General features: G+C 31.8%; 1 protein-coding gene across 1 annotated transcript in view; it reads right to left on the reverse strand.

The window, feature by feature from the left end:
• The window catches only part of LOC126881108 (clavesin-2-like), a 92,295-nt gene extending 77,013 nt beyond the window's left edge, over positions 1–15,282 (reverse strand). Inside the window, exon 1 of the mRNA XM_050645153.1 lies at positions 15,028–15,282. Coding sequence (XP_050501110.1) covers positions 15,028–15,154 — 127 coding nt within the window. The 5' untranslated portion in view covers positions 15,155–15,282. The remainder of the gene's footprint in view (positions 1–15,027) is intronic.
• Between the last annotated feature and the right edge of the window lie 11,356 nt (positions 15,283–26,638).

Genomic DNA, 26,638 nt, shown 5'->3' on the forward strand with positions numbered 1-26,638 from the left:
CTGAACAGATATCGATAAAGATGACAGAACAGATTAGAGAAAATCTGACGCAGGTTTGTCAAAATGACAGTGATAATTTCTTTATGTTGCCTAATTAGTTATTTAGTTATAATATGTTCGATTTCTTGTTAGAAATAAAAAATTTTAGTAGTTCCAAGATTACACAAAATCTAGGCATGGGATAAAAAAGTTTATTTTTTTTCTTCTTAATGGCGGTACAGGCTCCTTTTTTCAATGTTTTATTTAGTTATAGAGTAATTTCCACGTACTAACATATTTCTGAAATTGGGCTCTGTACCGCCATTCTTTATTTTATTACGAATATGTGTGCCAAATATCTCGACAAAATATTCAAAATTAGAGCCGCAATCTTGGAACGCGTTTGTTGCTACCTGTTGATCGCTACTGTAGCCTCTTAAGTATTTACTGCGATATATTTAACTGCAGTTTAAAGCAACTTATTTCTATGGCCAAGATCTACTAGGTGATTAATAATTTATTTCTTTACGTTCAATAGTAGGTATGTTGTTTGTTGCTAATCTTTCAAATTATGTATCAGCGCAAATAAGCCATTAAAATAATATATTAGTGTTTTTTAGTAAATTTATTGTTTATTAAACTTTTTGTTTCTTTTGATTTGTCTTCCTTGGGCGTAAAATAATAAAATATCTATTTTTATATTTCACTTGTCACCGTGACGTGTAATTATATATATGCGAAACGTCAATAACAGGCGCCTTGATAGCCTGGTTGGTAGGGCATTGGACCAGAGATCGAGAGATCGAGAGATCGCGAGATCGCGGGTTCAAATACCAGACTATTCATATTCTTTTTTTTTTTAATTTTTGGCATTGTTAAGTTTTGGTTAATTTTTGGTAATTGTTGTTAATTTTTTGTATTGTAACTGTTAAGTATATTTATCTCGTTGAAATTATATAATAGAAGTATAACTTCATACGTGCGTACAAAGTACACACACATTCTTTTTTATATTTTTTGGACCATTCTGGACAAAAAAGGTCTGTTATATTTTTCTTCTAAAATTGATGGTTTTCGAGTTATAAGCAATTTAAAATTTGAAAAACGAGAAAATGGCAATTTTCAAGGTTTAACAACTCGGTTAAAAGTTATTATTATGAAAGTCAGAAAGTGACTAAATCAAAGTTTAAAGCCTGATCCTGAAGAAATCTGTGTTATTAATTTATTACTTAGCTGTTATTTTTAATTAATAACAATGAGCGGTTAGATCGTATTGACGCGGCTGTAAATGTGAGTGTGAGTAAGATGCACAAGTGGACTGCCGGAATGGCATCTCTCCCGCACTCAGCATTTACGGCCGCCCAACACGTGCATGGCGCTCACTAATATTACTTAAAAATAACAGCTTAGTAATAAAATAATGACAAAAATTTCTTCAGGATCTTGTAGGGCGGGCTTTAAACATTGATTTAGTCACTTTCTGACTTTCATAATAATAACTTTTAATTGAGCTATTAAACCTTGAAAATGGCCATTACGCGTTTTTCAAATTTTAAATTGCTTATAACTCGAAAACGATCAACTTTAGAGAAAAAATATAACAGATCTTTTTTGTCCAGAATGGTCCAAAATACCTAAAAAAAATTGTCCGGGCCAAAAATATTGATTTTTGCAATTTGATTAAAAAAATTGTTAAAAAAAATTTGAAGCACTTTTCGCGTGGGCGACTTCTTGAACCTTATTCTGGGGTGTCTCACGAATGTGATTATGCAAAAAAATCTCGTGGTAATATTTTTCCCAACGAACCCGCCGTTTTCGCCTTGTCTAAATCAATTGCCTTCTACAGTCACTGCACTCAATTTTCTGTGACACCCTCCATTTTTTTTCTGATTCTATCAATTTTTTCTGCCACTCTCCAATTTTATCTGATACCCTCAATTTTTTTCCAACGCTTATTTTTTATATTATTTTATTTTATAACTCGAGAAGGACTGGATTGATTTGGCTACTTTTGATTTTGAAATATTTTTAGAAGTCTAAGGAAGATCTTTACAATATCCCATTAGATATCAAATTTTATTAGTTGTATAGGAAGTGTGTAAAAAATGTGCTCCTTGCTCAAGAATATCTCTATTTTTGACAATATCGAAAATTAATAATATACAATATGACTTACAATAAAATAAGACTATTTTTCAACATTTACTCCTCGATAAAGTTGAAAATTCAAGTTTGTGCGTTAATGCAATACATTTTAAGTATTATAAATTTAATGAAACAATTCTAAATACCATACCTATTTAGATCAAACAACGTGCCAAAAGCATGGATTTTAAGGGAAATGTAAAAAAGTAAATAAACCCGAAGTTAGCAGCAGTGTTACTGACGTGAAACTAAAGGAGTATAATATAACTGTGTGTATATTACAATAACATTTTTGTTTTTAGTATTTTGTTTACAATTTCATCACACTTTCTCACATTTTAAATCTTCCTTGGACTTCTACAAATGTTTTAAAACTGCTTATTACTGAAGTATCGTTGTGCTATCAGACCATCTTCAACAAAACCAGCTTCATACGACCATTTCTTAGATATCGCAAATTGATTTTGTCTGCAGATATATGTTTGAGAAATTCCTTTTGTTGGATTGGATGTATGACATTCTTCAAGCATTAAATCACATTCGTGGTAAATCGGCTAAAAAATAAAGATACCTACTAAACTGTCCATTGTTATGGTATGTACATGGCAACTATTTGAATTAGCCGATGTTGACACTTTGTTTGATCTGATGTGTTAAATATAATATAGAATTAATTCATTATTTACCTTTTCATTATTATCTTCAATAAGTTATATTTAATTACTTAATTTTTATTATTATTTGATTATTATTTTATTGTAAAAACAAAACTACTGGTTTGTGACAAATAAAAGAAGACTGCATATTTTATTTTAGTCTATTTTATTGATCATTATTTTATTTTTATGGAAGATATACACTGGTTACTGGATTTTTAATCATTTATAAGATTTAAAATAATAAAAGAAGGGATTTAAAAAATAAAAAAGTACTCACTGACTTCGCGATCAATGTAACATTCGAATTCATTCGCGGTCAACATAAAAAATAAATAGACGCGAAGATAGTCGCAGTATTAGTGATGTCAATCTAAAGGAGTTTATTATAACTACTGTATCTAAAATTATCATTGTTGTTTTTAGGATTTTCTGTACAATTTCATCACATTTTCTCACCTTTTAAACCTTCCTTGGACTTCTACAAATATTTAAAAATCGAAGTCAGTCAAATCGGTTTAGTCATTCTGGAGCTATTATAAAAATAATAAAAAATAAAAGGACGTTTATTAAACGTCATTTAATGTTATATATCGACAAATGTCCAGGACAAACTGCACGACGTGTCGCATTAGGATTTTATAAGATTAGATAGACATTACGAAGATGCGTTGTTCTGTAAAAGGTAAGAGGAATGTACATTTGGGGCAAAAAAAATGGGTTTGGACACGAAATATTCTACAAACTTGATTACAATTTGGAGAAATATGCTTATAGTCCAGGGAAGTAAGATTTTGCTCAGAACTTTAAATAATCCAGGTATCTAACAACTCTTTTAGATATTGTGGTCCTATAGAAATAAAACCTAAAGAGTATCCTGCCAAGAGTTCGGCCACCGTTCGGGGCCGTTTTTTAATTATTAACAATTTAATGCAAAAAACGCGATTTTTTCGATTGATATTTCCTTTATATGGGCTTTTTCCATATATTTCCGCTTTTTCCATATATGGGTTCTCCATGTCAAAGTTTTGTCCAGGTGCATACCAAGGTATTTAACTATTGCACATTTAGCTATTGCACATTTTCATAATCATTTTTCATAATCCAAGGAAAAATCTCGGGAAAGAGAAATGTGGGACGTAGGAGGATTTCCTGGTTGCGAAATTTAAGGGAGTGGTATGGGTGCAGTTCAATACAGTTGTTCAGAGCTGCAGCCAACAAAGTTAAGATTGCTGTGATGGTAGCCAACCTCCGATAGGAGAGAGTACTGCAAGAAGAAGAATTGCACATTTACGGTAGTCGTGTTGTCTAGCACATTTGACACATCTGTATTGTAGTGTACATTGATTTCCTGTATGACCATAATTTTGGCACCTTTTACATTGAACTATGGTTTGTTTCTTTCTTGGGGTTTCAAATCGGATTACTGCGTTTAACAGAGTTCCTATTTTATATAAGTATATCATTGTTGTTTTGCTTTTTTTCTATATCTATGAAGAAGGGATCACGTGGTTCATTTGTTGCCCAATTTTTTACATTTATTGGGTGTTTAACGTTATGTCCTTGTTTTTTAAGACATCTATTATATCCTCATGCGGAGTAACTATGAAGAAGATTCTTTAGCACAACTCTATATAGTTTTTCTTCCGGTAATTTGTAGGTGTGGCGTAGGTTCTGTTTTATAAACGATACTTCGGCTGTTCTCGTACAAGATTGGATGTCAAGCACGAAAAATTAGGGATTTTAAGTAAATGTGATAGATGTCATTGAATAAAAAGAACATTCTGTCAATTCCGTCAATTCGGTCGATAGTACTTAGAATCTTTGCACTATTTAAATATTTTTAAAATTTATTGTTTTTTTTTAATTATAGTAGGAGAGGAAAGTATGCTAAATTTGGAGTTCCTCGAGCGTTATGGAGACCTATTGGGTTGTGAAGATTAGGTCCTAAAACCAAAAGAAGTTAAGTTAAGTTTTCTATTTAAGTGGAGTTGTTTTTCTTTTTTTTTTCTAAATCTATGAAGAAGATATCACGAGGTTTATGTGTTGCCCGATTTTTTACATTCATTAGGTGTTTAACGTTATGTCCTTGTTTTTTAAGACATCTATTATATCCTCATGCGGAGTAACTATGAAGAAGATTCCTTAGCACAACTCTACATGGTTTTTCTAATGCAAAACGCGATTTTTTCGATTGATATCCGCTTAGGAAAACGATCACAAAATAAAAGAAAAACGTCAAAAATATATAAAAATCAAAAATAATAAAGAAGCTAATAAAGACTTAATAAAGAAGTTGGAATGGTTTAAAATCTGGTTCTATAGGCGTATAATACAAATAGCGTTGATTCAACAAGTTACAAATACTGAAGTGCCAAAACGACTACAAAAGTATTTTATACCAGAGGTAATAAATGTCAAAGATAAAAGAACCATCGACTGAAGAAGGATTTCCTGTCTGAGAAACCCTAGAAACCTAGACCTTTTTAGATTGGTTGCCATTAAAATCGAATCGTCTCCACCTCTATCTTTTCTTCTTCCTAATGATGTAATGGCGTCATGTATGTAATTTGTTTGACTATGTCTGCCCATTTGTCTTTCTCCAGTGCGTGTTGCTTTGCTTCGGAGAATGAGTAACCAGCCGTGTCTTTTCTTTGGTCCAACTATGTGCTGGATGTCTTCCTGGATTTTTTGCACGTAAAGTTGCCTTCAACTATCATTCGTTCCATACCTTCCCTTCTTCTAATGATATGCCCAAAATCTTGGTCGACCTTAAAAGTCATTCTCAAATCTTTGATCTGTTTTATAAACGATACTTCGGCTATTCTCGAACAAGATTGGATCTCAAGCACGAAAAATTAGGGATTTTAAGTAAATGTGATAGATGTCATTGAATAAAAAGAAGATTTTGTCAATTCCGTCAATTCTGTCGATAGTAGTATCTTTGCACTATTTAAATATTTTTACTTATTCAAATTATTATACTTATATGTAAAAATTATCTGGCTAATTGGTCTTTACCAAAGCCATCAAATTAATTAAATAAAAAAAAATTTATAATTGATTGTTTTTTAAAACTTATAGTAGGGGAGGAAAGTATGTTAAATTTTCAGTTACTCGAGCGTTATGGGGACCTATTGTGTTGTGAAGATTAGTTCCTAAAACCAAAAGAAGTTAAGTAAAATTTTCCATTTGTGTGGGGACTTCCCATTTTTTAATTTAAGAGCACAGGCACAAATATTTTACGGCTATCCCTACTTTTTCTTTCTTTACACGGCAAATTACGTGTAGTAAAATTCTCACTGGCATGGATATGTAAACATTATTTGACAATGTCATGATTAACTTTAAAGATATGGCTTTTGAATGTTCTTGGATAACTTTTACTTACTTAAATTATTAATTCAGTTCATTAATATGATAATTTTTTCACTAACTATGTATTCAGTGATTGTTATAATTTGTATACTGTACAACAAAAACTAATACTCAATCGAGAAAAGAGGAAAAGTGATCAAGTTTTTTTTAATATTATTTTACTATGGAACGCTTACAATTTTGAATATCTTTAACAACAAAATACTTGGATTAAAAAATATTATATCCTGGTGTATTCTCTGCTTGGGTCTTTCATAAATAATAAACAATAAATAACTTTTTATTAAGTTCACGTTTTAAATGAATTATTTATCAAATACACTATCAATCTTATTTAATCAACAACTCAAAATATTTCCCCGATGCCTTGTCAAATATTTAAAATTGACACTGTCTTGTCACCATATTCTATTCGACTCAGTCGTATGACAAAGATAGCGAATATTCGATTCGGAAAATATCAGCATGGACATGGCGTCCATTTTTTTCGAAGCCGGAAAAAACTAATAAATATTTTTAAAAAATTTAAACGCAGAATGAAAGATTTAATTATTATCAAGGTAGAAAGTCACTTATGTAGAATAAATAAAAAGTTTCTTTTGAATGAGATATTTGATACATTTTCTCTTAGTTTTTCACCCCTGTAACTTATTAAAACAAACATTATAAAAGTTTTCAGAGACTTTCGACCCTCGGTAAGAACGTAGTCTTTCATTCTGCGTTTCAATTTTTCAAAAATACTTATAAGTTTTCTCAGAATTTGAAAAAAATTAATCCCATTTAAATAGCATTAGAGCCGAAACTACGTACCCATCCCCTTAAGCCTTAAGAGGATAATCGCAAAATTTCGGCTCCAGAGCTTTTTAAATGCATTCATTTTTCCTGAGAATCCTGATTTCCTGAGATGAAATATTTTTAAAAATTTAAACGCATTATGAAAGATTACATTATTACCGAGGGCGTTTCTTTCCTTCTGCGTTTAAAATTTTCAAAAATACCTATTAGTTTTCTCAGGATACGAAAAAAATAAATCCCATTTAAATAGCATTATAGACAAAACTTTGTACCGATCCCCTTAATTTTCCGTTTCCAACAATCGTTTATTCAGATTTTAGCACCATCTATCCATAATTCGAAAAGATGTCTCGAAAAAAGTTACTTATTTTTCCGTAAGGAATAAAAATATGCAATAAATAATGGGGGCCCCTATTTAAGATTTTAAAGTAACCCCCACCCCACCTCCGTTGGGGGTCGTGTTTAGTGTCTTTCCATAGATTTTTCAAAAATATTGAATACGTGTATTTTGCAATTTTTCGATCTGATTTTCACTTCGCGAACTATCGCGGGGTTCAAAATTTTAAATTTACCCCCACCCCTCTTCGTGGGGGTCGTGTTTGGTATCATTCGATAGATTTTTGGAAAATATTGAACACGTATTTTTTTTAGTGTTTCGATCTGACGTTTATTTCTCGAAATATTCGCTTTTTTCTTGTGAAACTTTGTGACTCCCCCATTTTCCTTACCCCCTATGCCCCGCTCAAACCGCCAGATTTTTGAAATATACACTGTTCTGCATGTACTTAACGTACCTTATCTTAATCTGACGATTTCGAGTTTTTCTAAGGATACTTTTTTTTCGTACCACTCTTAACGAACTCCCCTGTATTAAAATCCAATATATGCTAGGGGTACATTTACAGGGTACCAGGTTTCTCCCCATGCGATTTTCTGACACGCTCGAGTAACTGCAAAAATCCCCTCTTGGACTCCCCTACCGTGATTAAAATGCTTTGAGTTAAGAAAGGTTATAAATAAAATTTATTTTATTGGTTGCAAAGGTTACATTTTAAGTTTTTTCTAAATCAATAATATGTACTATTTCAAAGGTTAATAGAAATCTCTAGATTTTTTTATTTGTCTTCAGTTTATTTGTCTTTTATTCATCTTCGAGTTTTTTGTAATTTGGTTTTTTATTTGTGATAAAGGATTGCATATTACATTTTTATTTACATTAATTAATGCATTCAGGATATATGTATTATAATTGAAAACATGAAAACTGTTTTATATTCAAAATTTTATTTTAGTATTTAGTATTTTAATTTAGTAATACACAAATTTTGTGTATTACAAATTAAACAGATACGATACGATTAGCTTTTTTTTTGAGTGAATTTGATGGCCTTGGCCGAGCCAATTAGCCAGACATTTTGTTATTTTAAAAACAAACAAATTTGATTTTTAAATCAGACGAATTTTTTCTGTATTTCTAACTCTAAATACATAACAAACTAACATTATTATCTACAATTATTATCTAAATAATACTCTGTTTTGGTTGTTCATTTTTTTTGTAAATTTTTATTTTTTTTTGTATTTTTTGCATTTTTTTTATATTGTTAATTTGTTTTTTTTATTAATTTTTTTATTGTTATTTTTTATAAATTGTTTTTTTTTTACTACGCTAAGACGTAAACCCGATTCATCCTCGCGGAGGTTTACATCTTAAATAAAATAATTTTCACCCCCGAGAAGGGGTGGCATCCACCCCCAGCGTAAAAACGCAAGTTGGCATCATGTCACCTTTGTTCCTTGAGGTATCCTCTAATTACTCACCAATTTTCATGAAAATCGATGGAGGTTCAACGAAATCGGAGGTGAAAACCTTCAGTGACTGCACTAATTGTAAAATATTGTATCATAAAGATATTGTAAAATTAGTGCCTAATGCAAATTGCAATTTGCACAATAAGTACTTTTTGAAGCTTTTTCGATCATAACTCGGCTTCTATGCATGCAAATGAGCTTTCCAAAGTCTCATTTTAAAGCTTAGTTCATAGGATTCCAATCAAAGTTTGTTAAATTATCTATCAGACAGAGTCTCATTATCTATGTAATATCCATATTAAAGTAGTTCGAGTTCTTTTGCATCATCCTTGGATAATAAAACGAAAATTTTATTTGGCGGCGTACGCAAAATGGACGTGACTTGATGATGCTGCAAAAGAACTAGAGCCACTTTTATAATATGGATATCATAATATAGATAATGAGACTCTGAATTCTCAAAAATTTTAATTCTATTGCCTCCAAGAACACACTTTGTAACACCATGTAACTGTAAAAATAGCTTTAAAAACTTATGTAGACATAAAAAAGCTGAGGTTTCCTGTATATCTCGATGCAGAAGTATGAAAGAAAATGTTTGTAAAAATAGTATTAATATAAGAATAACTCCCTTTTAAGAGGAAACAGTAGCGATCAACAGGTGGCGAAAACGCGTTCCAAGATTGCGGCTGTAATTTCGAATATTTTTTGGAGATATTTGGCACACGTATTCGTAATATAATAAAGAATGGCGGTACAGAGCCCAATTTGAAAAATATATTAATATGTGGAAATTACTCTGTAATTAAATACAATATTAAAAAAACGAGCCTGTACCGCCATTAAGAAGAACAAAAAAATACACTTTCTTCAAATAAACTTTTTTTATCCGATGCCTAGATTTTGTGTCATTTTGGAACTACTAATGAAATAAAAAAATTTAGTAGTTCCAAAATGACAAAAAATCTAAGCATCGGATAAAAAAGTTTATTTGAAGAAAGTGTATTTTTTTGTTCTTCTTAATGGCGGTACAGGCTTGTTGTTTTAATATTGTATTTAATTACAGAGTAATTTCCACATATTAATATATTTTTCAAATTGGGCTCTGTACCGCCATTTTTTATTATTTACAAATACGTGTGCCAAATATCTCGAAAAAATATTCAAAATTACAGCGGCAATCTTGGAACGCGTTTTTGCTACCTGTTGATCGCTACTGTATCACCTTAAGAGTATATTTTAGAAATCATAGTTTTTTATGTTTTTTATTTATGTAAAAATACATTAAAATGTAATAAATTTGTCTTGCATATTGGTTTGGTCCAATACATATGCGTCTGGGTTCATAGAGGAAATAATTTCATATTAATGCATGATAAGTCAAGACCTCCTCACGTACCGCGTGTCATTACTCCATATTCAGATAAATATAGATAATTATTCAGATATTGAATTAGCCCCGATATGAAACCTATTGATCAGTTATGGAATATTGTCGGGAGATAATTAAGACTTTGTGAGCCCCTTATTGTTTCCCGACAAAATACAGAAACTATAGTTACTGCTATTATTTAAACATCCATAGACCAAAATCAAACATCCTGTTTAAGTCTGAAAATATTTAATAGTGCAAAGGAAAGAGAACACAGTTGGCACCCCAAATTATTGTAAAATTAATAAATATATTTACTTTTATGATAAAATCAGTCGGACCATCATGTCCCCAAGAATATGTCACCATACTGCCAGTATGGGCGGTAAAATTTTTATTACATTGGTTAATTTATACAATGATAAAAATCCTAACACAAAGTAGTTAGACCTTCTTCTTCTTAAAGTCCCGCTCCTATCGGAGGTTGGATATCATAATGGCTATGGTCACTTTGTTTGCTGCTGCTCTGAACAGTTGTAATTAACTACAGTTAAACCATTCTCTAAGGTTCCTCAGCCAGGAGATGCGTCTTCTTCCTATGCTTCTTCTTCCTTGCAAATATTCCAGTTTTCTAGTTTTTATACTCTTCATAATTTCTAACTCCTTATTTAAACGTCGTAGCACTTCACTTCAACATTGGTAATCCTTTGAACCCACTGAATTTTCAATATTCTTCTGTAACACCACATTTCGAACGCTTCTATTCTTTTTATGTGTTGTCTCTTCAATGTCCAAGCTTCCATTCCGTATGGCAATATAGAAAATATGTAGCAGAGCCCTCAATCTGAGAGGCAACTAAAGGTCTTTGTTTGTAAGCAGTGTCTTCATTTTTATAAATGCTTGCCTTGCAGTTTCAATTCGAACTTTAATTTCTTTGCTTTGGTCATTTTTGTCATCGACCCAGGTTCCCAGATATTTGTATGTCTTTACTTTTTCTATTTGGGTTTGCTCTATCATTAACCTTTCATTTCCATGTTCTGTTTTTGAAACGATCATAAATTTAGTTTTTTCTTGTTTATTTTTAGTCCGTATCGAATGCAATAATCGTTAATTCTATTTAGCAATTCTTGTAGCGATTCCAGGATGTCTGCCATTATAACGCTGTCATCAGCGAATCTTATGTTATTTACTATTCTTCCGTTTATAGAGATTCCATCACTTAGCTCCGCTGTCGCTTCCTGAAATATGGCTTGACTGTATAGATTAAACAGTAGCGGCGACAGAACACAACCCTGTCTTACCCCTCTCTTTATATCAATATTCTCGGATTCTTGTTGTTCTATCTTTATATTGGCTTTTTGATTCCAATACAGATTTATGATAAAATTCGTAAATCTCGTCTGTCTATATCTCTGTTTTTCAATAATTCTATTAGTTTTTCATGTCGGACCCTGTCGAACGCTTTTTCGAAGTCGATGAAACAGGAAAAGTGTCCAGGTTCATATCTAAGCATCTTTTAGAGAGGACATTAAACGCAAACAATGCCTCTCTTGTTCCAAGTCCTTTGCGGAACCCAAATTGGGTATCATCCAGTTAGACCACTACATAGTAAAATTACCACGGCATTGATCGTATCAGCTCCCTAGCTTAGTTCAAAGTGGGACGTTTTAGCACATGTATGTTAAATCTCTTTGAACTGTGTCATTTTACCGGCAGTTCACCGGAAAAATATTCACGGTCTTCTTCTTCTTCTTCAAATGCAAATCCACTAATGGATGTTGGCGATCACATTTTCCATTAACTCTCTGTTTCTTGCAATGTGGATCAGTGATTGTATGTCGGTAATCCCTGTCCATTGCCTTATGTTTCGGAGCCAGGACATTTTCTTGCGTCCTATTCCTCTCTTGCCTTCAATTTTACCCTGGATTATAAGTTGAAGGAACTGGTATTTTTCGTTTCGCATGATGTGACCCAAATACGCCGTTTTTCTTTTCTTGATGTTTTCGAAAAGCTGACGTTCTTGGTTGATTCTTTTAAGGACATCCACATTTGTGACTTTCGCCGTCCATGGTATCTTTAGGATACGACGATAAAGCCACATTTCGAAGGCTTCTAATCTGTTTACATCCCTCGTTTTGAGTGTCCAGCCCTCTATGCCATATAGCAGCACCGACCACACGTAGCATTTAGTAAACCTTAGTCTCAGTGTAAGGTTGAACTCTGAGCAGCTCAGTACCTTCCTGAATTTTACGAAAGCTTGTCGAGCTTGCTCAATGCGACATTTTACTTCCCTGTCCGATGCCCAGTCTTCAAAAAGCCACGTTCCTAGGTATTTGAATTTGCTCACTCTCTCAATGGACTTAGTATTCAGTGTTATGGTGGAGTTTTCAAATGCATCCAAGTTTCTGGAGATGATCATGAATTTGGTCTTTTTGGTATTAATCTCTAATCCCATTCGCTTACTGTATTCTCCGATTATAGTGACAAGTTGTTGAAGATCTGCTATGTTGTCGCAAATTAAGACAGAATCATCAGCATATCGTATGTTGTTGATTAATACTCCATTCACTTTGATTCCCATCTCTGCATCTTCCAAAGACTCTTGAAATATGGCTTCCGAATAAATGTTAAATAAAAGAGGGGAAAGCACACATCCCTGTGTGACACGGTCTTCAGGACAATAAAAATAGGATAAAGAAGCAATAAATTAGGGTTTGGTATTAGCTTAAGGATCATAAATAACAAATTTCGACAGAAATTTCGCTATTTTACGTTGCGTTGAATCTATTTCACGTTGCGTTAAATTCCGTCTTCAGTTCTTATCTTTTTCTGTTACAATTTTCTATTTCACTCGGTCTTCCGCTCCAACGTTCCGTGGGAGTTCTTTTTTAGAGGGAGAACACGCCATATTAATTTACGTTATGTTTCTTTCTGCATTTAACATTTTGTTAAATGTTGTTATTTTTTATTGTTAATTTAGTATTCAGGTAAAGCACACGTTAAAGAATAAAACAGTCCATTTTTTTCGTTATTGAAAATATCGGGGTAATTCAAAAACTGATTTTAATGTATACCCACCCTTATTTGTTTTCCCTACAGGGTGTCCCAAACTTAACATAAATAAATATTTATTTTCTTCCACCCGACCCGGTATAAGCTCAAAAAAATGTTTAAGTAAACCTTTTCCCAACATTGTAAAAACCAAAGAAAAATCTAAAATTATAATAAAACTAGCGGAATCCATTAATTAAATTCGTTCACGAGAAAATCGAGTATAATTTTTGCGGTTAAGGCCATCGGTACATAATTCGCAAATATTTTACGTCTATTCCTACTTTTTCTGTCTTTACACGGCAAATTACGTGTAGTAAAATTCACACTGGTATGGATATGTAAACATTAGGTACTACTTGATGATGTTATCATTAACTTTAAAGACATGGCTTTTGAATGTTCTTAGATAACTGTTACTTGTATAATTGTAAATTATTAATTCAGTTAGTAAATATGATAATTTTTTCACTAGGTATATATGTATTCAGTGATTGTAATAATTTATATACTTTACAACAAAAACTAATACTCAGTCGATAAAAGAGGAAGTGTTAAAGTGATTTTTAATAATATATTGTTACTATGGAACGCTTACAATTTTGAACATCTTTAACAAAAAATACTTGGATCACAGAATATATCCTGGTCAATTCTCTGCTTGGATCGTCCATAAATAACAAAAAATTAACTTTTTATTAAGTTCACGTCTTAAATTTATTTATCAAATATCAATTATTTATCAAATACACTATCAATATTATTTATTTAACAACTCAAAAGATTCCCGATGCCATGTCAAATATTTAAAATTGTCACTGTCTTGTCATCATATTCTATTTAACTCAGTGCGTTTGTATGACAAAGATAGCGAATGTTCGATTTGGAAAATATCACCACGGACATGGTGTTAATTTTTTTCAAATCCTGAAAAAACTAATAAATATTTTTAAAAAATTTAAACGCAGAATGAAAGACTAAATTATTATCGAATGACGAAAGTCCCTTAGAATAAATAACAAGTTTCTTTTGAACGAGATATTTGAAATCAAAAATCACACTACGTTTTATCTTAGTTTTTACCGCTGTAACTTATTAAAATAAACATTACAGAACTTTTCAGGAACTTTTGACCCTCGGTAAGAACGTAATCTTTCATTCAGCGTTTAAATTTTTCAAAAATACTTATTAGTTTTCTCAGGATTTGAAAAAAATGAATCCCATTTAAATAGCATTAGAGCCGAAACTACGCACCCATCCCCTTGAGAGGATAAGAGCAAAATTTCGGCTCCAGGGCTTTTTAAATGCATTCATTTTTCCTGAGAATTCTGAGAAAACTAATAAATATTTTTAAAAAATTTAAACGCATTATGAAAGATTACATTATTACCGAGGGCCAAAAGTCCCTGAAAACTTCTATAATGTTTATTTTAATAAGTTACAGGAATGAAAAAAAAATTTAGTGTGATTTTTAATTTCAAATATCTCATTCAAAAGAAACTTTTTGTTTATTCAAAGGGATTTTCGGCCCTCGGTAATAATGTAATTTTTCATTACGTTTAAATCTTTCAAAAATATGTATTAGGATTTTCTCAGGATTCGAAAAAATGAATGCATTTAAAATGCATTGGTCCGAGATTTTGCGCCAACCCCATTAAGTTTATTTATTTTATATCTCAATTGTTAATATTAAATATTTTACTATGTGCGTAGTTTTTTTTTCAGAAATGGTTAAAAAGTTAAAGACAAAGTAATTTCTTAAAAATAATTGCAACAAAAAATATAACAGTAGAAAAATTGTCAATAATTTGAATAAAATAGTTTTGAATTTGAACTTACTTGGAATTTCGGGTAGATGAGGTTGAGTCTTCAACCACTCTTTAATCAACTTAACATCTTCTTCCAAGTCCTTATTGGTTTTTCCGAAATGCGATAGCATTAACGCCTTTCTTTTCTCTGGATTCATTTTCACGTCCAAAATGCACTAAACGACTCACACTTCCTATATATAATACGTTTAATTATTACAATAATCAAACCTTGAACGTATAATTCGACTGTTGAGAATCCTTTCAGCGGCAGGTCGTAGTCGTTTAGCCCAATCAAAAAAAATTGTCGATGACAATATTATATAAATCAAAATAATTCCGAACAGGTTGGAACAATAGGCCTGGATCTCACGTACCAAAAATAAGTTTTTTAATAGCAAGCTGAAAATTTGTTAATAGCTTAACGGTGTCTAGTCGGACAAACTTTGATGTACGGGAACACTGGAACAAGGAAAGTTTTAATTGGGGAACAGGTTACAGGCTTCGAACGCCAGACTACGAAAACATCCCATGGATTTTGTCGGACAGAACTTCCAATTGATTTGTTACCCTTTCATTAAACTCTCATGCAAAAATCAGACTGCTATTTAGCACCGATATAATTCCTATCATCTGACATTTTCTACATGTCGGACTTATTAAAATGCCCAATACAGGGTGATTGATTAGTAGGGTAAAGCTCAATAGCTCCGCTATAGTAATAGATAGCACTAAAAGTTAATAACAAAAATTTTAGCCACCTTTGAGCTTCACATTACAAAATTAGTTACAATGATACAGGGTGTTCGATAACACAGTGGCAGACCTAACTTATGTTTTTTTTTTAATAAAATACTCTATATTTTATTTTATATTCGAAATCCTGTTAACTTCTCCATCACAAAAATATAAAGGTTTGTAATGTTATACAGGGTATTTACAAAGTTATAAGAAATTTTGTATGAAAATCGTAACAAGTTCAACTCCCTGTATAAATAAAAATAAGCACAACAGCAATGGTTTATTAATGCCATATTTTTTTATTTATTGTCAAAATTTTTAAGAATTATTGATATTGCTAATTTTCTTTATATCAAATACAGGGTGAGTCAAAACGCAAGTACATTATTTTCTTAGTAATGTTAAATGGAACACCCTTTATTTTATATCATTATTGAAAAGTAACATTAACGTGCTTTAATTTTTATATAACATTCCCTATTCCCAAATTTATTAGTTTTCGAGATATTTTCATTTTTCAGAGCAAATTATTTTAGGTGTTTAAATTTATCTAAATTTTAAGTAAGCCATGACTGAATTGACAATTGAAGATTACCGATTATCAATCCGGTAATCAATGTAACACTGTAGCAAATAAAGAAATAATAATAATTTATTAGTAATACATTTTACACACAAAAACACAACCACTACATGCAACATTTTTGAAACAATTAAAAACTATCTTTTTATGTAAATGCAACAAATAAACAAAGAAAATTAGTAATAAATTTTAAAAAAACACACAAATACAACATACAATATTTTGTGAAGACAATTAAACACTACTTTTGTATGTAAATGTAACAATCTAACAAATAAAGAACGAAACATAATTTATCAGTAATACATTTTGCAAAAAAACATGTTTGAAAAAATTAGAAGCTACTTTTAATAAAATATTTTTAATATTTAATTACATAAGGTGTTCAAAATTATCTCCTAACACATTTATGTACGCCTAAAAACGATCATTGAATGAGCTACTTACTCTACGGAGCATTTGTAAATTAACACATCGAAATACACTTTTTATTCTATTTTTCATCTCATCCCTTGTTGTTGGAGGTATTTTATAAACTTCATTATTAACGAAACCCCAAAAAAATGAGTCCAGTTTATTAAATTCTGGTGATTTGGGTGGCCACGCTACTGGTCCATTGAAAAATGAAAATATCTCGAAAACTAATAAATTTAGACATAGGGAATGTTATCTAAAAATTAAAGTACGGTAATGGTACTTTTCAATAGTGATATAAAATACAGGGTGTTCCATTTAAAATTACTGAGAAAATAATGTACTTGCGTTTTGACTCACCCTGTATTTGATATAAAGAAAATTAGCAATATCGACCATTTTTGAAAATTTTGACAATACGTTAAAAAATATGGCATTAATAAACCATTGTTGTTTTGCTCATTTTTATTTATACAGGGAGTTAAACTTGTTACGATTTTCATATAAAATTGGTTATAACTTTGTAAATACCCTGTATAACATAACAAACCTTTATATTTTTGTGATGGAGAAGTTAACAGGATTTCGAATAAAAAACAAAATATAGGGTGTTCCATTTAAAAAAACAAAAGTTTTGTCTGCCACTGTGTTATCGAACACCCTGTAACATTCTAACTAATTTTGTAATGTGAAGCTCAAAGGTGGCTAAAATTTTTGTTATTCACTTTTATTGCTATCTATTACTATAGCGGAGCTATTGAGCTTTACCCTACTAATCAATCACCCTGTATACCGGGTGTCCACTTATATTTTCCCCCATTTCAACTACCTATAACTTCTAAACGGCTCAAGATAGAAATATACGGTTTTCGCTGAAATGTTTTATTTTAGTAAAAGTTTTGTCTGAATGGATTAAGTTTTTTATATCGCTTTCAATTACGAAAAGAAAAATGGAGGATTTTTGAAAAAAACTTTGTTGACTTTTTTTTAAAGGAACACCCAGTATATTTTTTTGTAAATTGAAAGAACCGTCATTCACCTATCCAGCGATATAAAGTTTTTTAAAATCGGTTGTCAAATGACTGAGTAATTAATTTTTAAAATGAGAGGTGCAACGTGGATATCACATTACTAAATAACATAACAATGGCTTGATTACACGTAACGAGTACAGTGGCGAGACAGCAAACTGTTACTAGGCCGAGATAGTGGTGAGGGCGAGGGATGGTTTATACGTATTTGGCAATTTTTTAGTTTGGAGGCGAGTCAGTTTAGTTTCGATTTACAAAAATAAGTAGTGCACTTATGGATCGTAAAGCTAACACTAAAAATATATCAAACGACTTATACCACTGCTAGCTTATACAAGAATTCACGGATATATTATGAGAATGAGATAGGCTTCTTTGAACTATAGGCTATAGACAATGGATTTTAAGAAAACCAAATCTCGCTGCTCGAATATGTTGAATTTAAATTTTTTATTTTATTCGACTTCTTGAGTTTTAAAACCAACAATATTTATTTCTTCTACAATCGATACATATGCTGCATCACGTTTTTATTGTCCTATCTGGGTTCCATTTGTTAGCTGTTTTTGAGAATCACAAATCACATTGATTAACACAAGTCGTCTCCTCTGATAGTAATGTGCACAGTTACAAATCATGATATTAGTATCATGGTTACAGATCGAGTGTTGTTTACACATACCGATACCGACTGACGAGTATACGATTGAAGGGTGGGAGGTCGAAGACTCGGCCTAGTAAATATAACAAGATCCGAGTGACTGCCTCGCCATCGCCATATGACTGGGTCGAGTGCTCGGCCAAGTACTCGTTAGTATGGTTATACCAAACGAGCACTCGGCCGAGAACACTGTCTCGCTATAATACTCGTTACGTGTAATCAAGGTTTAAGCATAAGCAAATTGATATTTATGATTGATATATATTAATTATGTTATGTGATTTCCACATTGCATCTCTCATTTTAAAAACTAATTCCTCAGTCATCTGACAACCGATTTTAAAAAACTTTATACCGCTGGATAGGTAAATGACCATTCTTTCAATTTCCAAGAAAAATATACTGGGTGTTTCAATAAAAAGAAGTCAACAACGTTTTTTTTTTCAAATATCCGCCATTTTTTATTTAACCGCGATATAAAAAAATTCAATACGTTCAAACAAAACTTTTACTAAAATAAAACATTTCAGCGAAAACCGCATATTTCTATCTTGAGTCGTTTAGAAGTTATAGGCAGTTAAAATGGGGGAAAATATAAGTGGACACCCGGTATTTGTCGGGCAAACATTTTTTCATAAATATATTATATTTTATAAAGTTTGCTATTGGGACCGTGCAAGTTCGGAAAAGCGACACCTGGTTTCTTTGCTCTGCACTTTTATTCGCACTTTTAATTATATTGGCCAATCATATGGTCCTGGTTACTGGATAATTGTCAAGGCCATAGTCAAAAAAAAATAAGAAGAAAAAATAAGATTTAGGTTATGTTATTAAAACGTAAACAATTGTATGTAGTCAATAAAATTAGTTATTAAAATGCAATATATAATATATAATTTTTCTTCTTAAATGACAATAGGTATGAAATGTACGTCAATTTGACAATTTCAATTGACAATAGGAATTATTTAAGAAAGTTGCAATATTTCTCCGCTATTCGCGCACGATCGTTTCGCGTATCCCTTCCGAGTACTTGCACACCGCGAATACGCTGTGAGCTCGTACGTAGAGGGTATATTTAAAAATTCGCGAGCGCCAGTAGTAACAAGTCTGTAAACGTTTACTGGAAATTTGACATAAATGTCAAAGCGGAATGGGACGTTTCGATGCCGCCGGTTCATCGCCGGCCGTTTCGATGCATCCGGTTCATCGCCAGTCCATTTCATCGCCGTCATATCTCGCATTTCCTAGAATTCCTAATTAATACTAAAAATAACTAATAATTGTAACTGTCGAAAATTCGGAAAATATCAGATAGCGATTAATTGACTGGCGATGAATCGGCCGGCATCGGCATCGAACTGGCGGCATCGAAACGGCGGCGATGAAACGTCCTAGACCCTGTCAAAGTGATTAATTTAAAATTAAAAATAAAAACATTAATTATAAAAAATATTAGTTGGTCAAAGCTGTGGTATATATTTTTATCTTAAATATACTTACGTTTTAAATACTGAATTTAAGTTTTTTTAATGTTCCGTAATATGTAATAATTATAAATTAATCTATTAATCTTAGCGCCATCTATACGATAATTGTGAAAGTATCCGAAGTAAGAAATTAATATTTCATCAATAGAACGTCAAAATGATTAGCAAAATCTTAAAAAAATCGATTACAATTTAATTACTTTTTTACGTTGTAAATATTAAGCGATAACAATTAAATAATAAATTTAAAAATTACCGATGAAAGTTGCATTACTAATCCGCTAGGAGTGACACCAGCGAAGCTCAGAGCGCATTGAATAAACTTCAAAATAATGTGCTAGTTTTCACAATCATAAACTTGTCAGAATGGCACGTTGAACAATTAAAATCACGTTCCACAATTAAAACTTCCCCTGTTCCTGTATTCCCATACATCAAAATTTGTCTGACTAGACACCGTTAAGCTATTAACAATTTTTCAGCTTGCTGTTAATCAACTTTTTTTTGGTACGCGGGATCCAGTCCAGTTTGTTAAAAGAAGAAAGCTTGAATACTTTGGCCATGTTATGAGAGGTGACAAATACTCGTTGCTGAGACTGATCATCCAGGGTAAAATCAGGGGTAAGAGAAGTATCGGAAGAGGGAATGGTTCGGCTGCAGTTCCATCGACCTATTTAGGGCGGCCGTCAGTAAAATAAGAATAGCTGTGATGATTTCCAACCTCCGATAGGAGACGGACTTTAAGAAGAAGAAGATCCAGTCCTATAAATTTTATATCAAAATTTAGGTGATGACAAAAGATATTTTCAAGAAAGTGAATACAGTGTGGCCAAGCCAAATGGAATAAATTCATTTAATTCGTGAATCCCGAAACAGGCCGATTTTCATTTGAAATTACGATTTTTTGACATATATATCGTACTAGTGCCATCATCCATTTGGGCGTGATGACGTAATAGATGATTTTTTTTAATAAGAATATGGGTGGTGTAAAAGCTTACTTGAAAGGTTCTGCGTGCTCTATTCAGTAATATAAACGTTAACATAATTAATTACTTTTAATGGGAAATAAGCCACAATTTTACCAAAAAAAAAAATGATTTTATTAACGTTTCGAAGCCCAAACCGGGTTTCGTTGTCAAAATACAAAATACTACTAAAATAAACAAAAATGTTGTTGCTAAGTAAAAAAATTCTTCTAATAATTTATTTAATCTGACTCATTTATATTGGCAATTCAGACGTATATTACCTATACATTTTAAAGTAGAAGACTTTAAAATGATATCGCCAAGATTTATGAGTTGCGTTCCTGAGTTATTGATTTAATAAATAACATATCGAGTTAGTACAAATTATATAATATTTTGTATTACTTATTGTATATCTATGTATTATTAATATTATTTATAATTTAAACATCTTAAAGTCAGAATTTGGTATTAGTTTTTTGAAAGTAAATTAAATGTAAGACCAAATACTTACGATGTCGGGATAGTATCACGAGATTTTTTCCTGGTTTTCCCTCGTGATTTACTATGGAATCTCTAACGTGAGAATTTTACTGGCGGAAATATTGGCGATATCATTTTAAAGTCTTCTACTTTAAAATGTATAGGTAATATACATCTGAATTGCCAATATAAATAAGTCAGATTAAATAAATTATTAGAAGAAGTTTTTTACTTAGCAACAACATCTTTGTTTATTTTAGTAGTATTTTGTATTTTGACAGCGAAACCCGATTTGGGCTTCGAAACGTTAATAAAATCATTTTTTTGGTAAAACTGTGGCTTATTTCCCATTAAAAGTAATTAATTATAAAAATGCCACAAGAAAATAGCTTCAGAACAACGTTAACATAATTATTAGGTACATTACAAAAAAAAATTGAATTCAATTATTTGATACAAAAAGAAATTTTGCTGCTGTCAGCAAAGAGCAAAAATATTTATTTGACGAATAAATATTGCTTTTCGCTTAAATTCAATTTTCAAGCTGCCACCCAGCTGCCTCTTGGTAGTTTGAACATTTAATTTAAGCGAAAAACTGTGTTTTTCTGACCACAGTAAAATGTGTTTTAAATTAAGTAAATTAAATACATTCTTCTTTTTCTGTCAATTATTTTAGGTTAAAAAATATTTTGTACACCCTGTATAAATATCAATTATGTCAATGTTGATATTATTAACCCTCGTAAGGCGGTGCTTAGATACTTACGTAAACAACGGTGCGGGGTGCATTTGCACCCCATCTGTATATCCATTTTTTATATGTAAACGTCGGGAAAATTGATATAAAACATAATTAGGACTTGTGTATTATCCTATGAAATATAATCTTACAAAAAAAGTACTCATTTCTTCTTAGACAAAAAATATTATCGTTGCAAGACAAACACATGAAATTTTTAACAGAGTGGGCAACACAACAAAGTTCTTACACACAATACAGTTAAGCCGGGACTTTCGGTCTTTTTTCTCTGACATAAGTAACACCTCCCTTGTTCCTTAGCCCTCTTAGCTCCAGGTGGAACATCAGAAACGTGCAATTCAGGATATGAAATTTTTATAATTTGTACCCTACAGTCATTTTTCCAAAAAAAAGCATTTAAACGCTAAGAGTTTTAAACGGTAATGGGTGGAATGCGTTTAGAATTGAATTTAATGCGAATAAAAAATGGGCAAAAATCAGAAAAAATTATTAAAAAAGATAGGTGAGAAAAACGAGGTCTGGGGTGCATTTGCACCCCGCACCACCTTACGAGGGTTAAATAGAGAATTGAATAAACTTTCAAATGAGCTAGCACACGACTTCTATTCTCATTTAAAAAATCATCGATTACGTCATCACGTAGTAAGATGTATATAATAACATGCCAAAAAATCGCAATTTAAAAATAAAAAACGAACCCGTTTCGGGATTTTCTTCCAAAACACTCATTCGCGAAATAATAAATTTATTCCATTTAGCTTTGCCACACTGTATAAGGGGATAATTATTTAAACAATGAAAAATGGGTTGTTTTTGCACAAAGTTTACGTTTTTAACTGCTGCGGTAATTCATGTTTTTGTTTTTATGAAGGTTTTTTCTGCAAATCTGAAGAAACAGGATTTCATGTTAAATTTTACCCTTAGTTTATTTAAATAATTGTAAATCAAGATTAAAAAACAAATTTGCAAAAAAAAATTATTTGCATTATAAATAAGCATTATTTTAATTTTGCAGGAGAAGTTGCGCTCTATTACCAGTAAAAAGAAAAAAAATGGTTTAAAAATATTCAATAGTTCATATATTTAATTTGTTTATTAAATATTACTATTATTACTATTGCAAAAACGATGCTGTTGGCCATAGAGTATACACTTTTGTAAGTTCTCATTTTTTTTGTTGTTATGTATATTTTCGATAAATACATTGAGAAATCAATATTCCAATAATTATGGTAGGAGAGCAAAGTATGCTAAATGTGCAGTCACTCAAGCGCTTTGGGGACCTATTGGGTTGTGAAGAGTAGGTCCTAAAACCAAAAAAAGTTAAGTAAAGTTTTCCATTTTAGTGGCGACTTGTCCATTTTAAATTTAATTTTCCAATTCCAACAATCGTTTTTTTATTATAGCGCCATCTATCCATAATTCGAAAAAATGTCTGGAATGAAAATTACTTATTTTTACGCAAGGAATCCAAATCTGCAATAAAACCCGTGGGGTTGCACCCACCTCCGTGGGGGATCGTATTTGGTGCCATTCGATAAGTTTTTCAAAAGTATTGAATAAGTATATTTTTGAGTTTTTCGATCTGATGTTCATTTCGCGAAATATCGCGGGATTCGTATTTAAAATATTAAATTTACCCCCCACCCCTCTCCGTGGGAAGTCGTGTTTGGTATCATTCGATAGATTTTTGAAAAATATTGAGTACGTATTTTTTAGTTTTTCGATCTGTCATTCATTTTGCGAAATATTCGCTTTTTTCTTGTGAAACTTTGGGACTCACCCATTTCCTTACGCCCCGCTCAAATCGTCAGATTTTTGAAATATACACTGTTTTCCATGTACTTAACTTACCATATCTTAATCTGACGATTTCGAGTTTTTCTAAGGATAATTATTTTTCGGGTCCCCCCCTTAACGAACCCCCTGCATTAAGAGCCAATATATGGTAGAGGCAGGGCCGTAACTACCATTGGGGCATTTTCCCGGGGCCCCCAGCCAAGGGGGGCCCCGCAGGGGCCGCTTTTTCTTTGGCCGTGCATAAATTTTAACGAGGAATATAAAAATATGTGTTTTAAAAGCCGATCCCAACGAAATATTTTCAACTGACACAATTTTAAACTGTAAGATTAAAAATCTTTCAGGGGCACCCTAGACCTCAACATAAAGTTTTAATTTTTCGCTGGGAAAATTAGTATTTTTGACTAAAATGCAATTGGAATAGAACAGGGGCCCCTGAGGCCTGGGCGAAGCTGGGGCCCCTGAGACCTTAACATAGAAATTTAAATTATTACTTAGGAAATTAGTTATTTTCGCGTAATAAAACCTAAAATGCCATTGGAAGAGGGGGCCCAGGCTAAGCTACAACAAGTCTAGGAAGGGATGCCTCAGGGGAGTATTTAATCGCCCATACCATATAACATTTTTGTTTCAGATTTGCCAACAGATGTAAGAAGATTGTAGCCGAACAATGTAATTAACATTATAGAATATTTTTTATGAAAACAGAAAAGATGTTATATTGATGGTACTTGCAAAATTATTTAGCTTAAAATAAGGTAATTTCAAAAAAAAATTTGTGTTGGTCTAAAATAGCAATAAGAAGGTACAAAAAATTTCAGTCATGGAATGCATTAAAATGCGTTTTCAAGGGGTTAAATGTCAAACATTTTTCCAGAATCCTCCCTTCTGCTGAGGGTAAACCCCCAGACCCCCCGGTAGAGGGCCCCCAGATGACGTTTGCCCCGGGGCCCCCAACATCGTAGTTACGGCCCTGGGTGGAGGTACATTTTCAGGGTACAAGGTTTCTCCACATGTAATAATTTGACGCGCTCGAGTAACTGCAAAAATCCCCGCTTGGGCTCCCCTACATTAAACTTCCCTTTAAAATGGAATTTGAATATTGATGTAACTTGTTTTAAACTTGTTATTTTAATAACACATCCAAGGTTAAAAATTTTGAAATACTGTTTCGATATCATGTTCCTGGTAATTTTTTATATATAAAAAAAGTTTTTCTAAGACCATTTTCTGTCTAGATAGCTTTTCCAAATGTAAAAATTCATAATTTGTCTATTTATCAAAATTAACAATATTAATATTTAAACGTGCATGAACCCCCCTCTGTGGCTCAGTGGTAAGAGCGCCTAGGTTTGGACCTAAAGGTCGCGAGTTCGAATTTCACCTGGGTAGAGAATTTTTCATTTATTAAAAATTAATAAATGAAAATAGTTTCTATTTTCTTATCCATGTGGGATCGGTACTCACCGGAGGGACCGCAGACGTTCGGATACAATTAGCGGCTCTTTGCAAAGACAATGACGTCGACTTTGCTAAGGAACAAGACATTAAGCTAAAAAAAAGTGCATGAGTGTATCTATCAACCCTGCTACTTAACAATTACTCTGGGCTAATTAGCAAAATACAAGGAAAAGTTATTTACCAGCAATTTTATTGCTGCAATCGAATTATAAGATCCTATATATTAATAATATAGGTATGCAAAGTCCGCAGATAGTGTGCTACTTTTTTTATAAACAAAATGGCGCCCGAAAATCGTGTTTTTTTTTCAATTTTTGCTCTATAACTCCAAAGATTTTAACTTTACACCAAAAACATCCAAATAAAAATTCACCGCAATTAAATTATGCATAGAAACGTGTTTTTCCCGATTCACTTCGACAAAAGCTTTCCCCGAAAAAATCGGGTTTTTCCAACAAAATATTTAATTTTCAACTAAAATTTTAGATAAGTAATTGTTAATCAATAAATAAATAACTTGATAATGTAAAAGCCCTTTTCGTATAGATTATAATTCCAGAAGCCGATGGAAATTGAATGAACAGTTTAGCAACAATTGAATTGTTAATTAAAAATTTACGGTCACTATAACTACGACAATAATTATGTTGCATAAGAATAACTATGATTTTTTCATAAAAAGACACTATACCTATCTAATGTACTTTACACAATTGAAATTGGACTATTTAAGCAGCCTCAGGAATATTTTAAAATTATAAACAATTTTTTGGATTATAAACAAATAGAATATCTCGGGAAATATTAAACCAAATTAAATTGTGAAAACGGTATTCGAAAAACACCGGCACGACGCTTCTTTAAAAGAAAAAATGTTTAATTACGGCAAATGGTTCCTGAGATACAACCGGTGAAAGTTGACCGGAATTTACGGCAAAGGTATAAACAATAGGATCATAATTTTCAAACCATCACCTTTTTATTTTTGTCCCCTTTCTCCACACCAATTTTTATATCTTTAAAATACTCATAACATATATTATTATAATAAAAACTATCGAGAATACGTGTGAAAATTGCCAAAAATAGCAAAATTCCAATCAAAAATTAGGTTGGAGAAAATGTAACCCTCAAAGTTCAAAATCGCTATACGTTAAAAAATGCATTTTCTCGGCTTCCCATTTAGCAATTTCCTTCATTCTTTTTTTGTTCCCTAATAACTCGAGTAGAGCCATCGAAGTAACGCA

Source organism: Diabrotica virgifera, chromosome 3, assembly GCF_917563875.1.
Source record: "Diabrotica virgifera virgifera chromosome 3, PGI_DIABVI_V3a".
NCBI lineage: Eukaryota > Metazoa > Arthropoda > Insecta > Coleoptera > Chrysomelidae > Diabrotica > Diabrotica virgifera.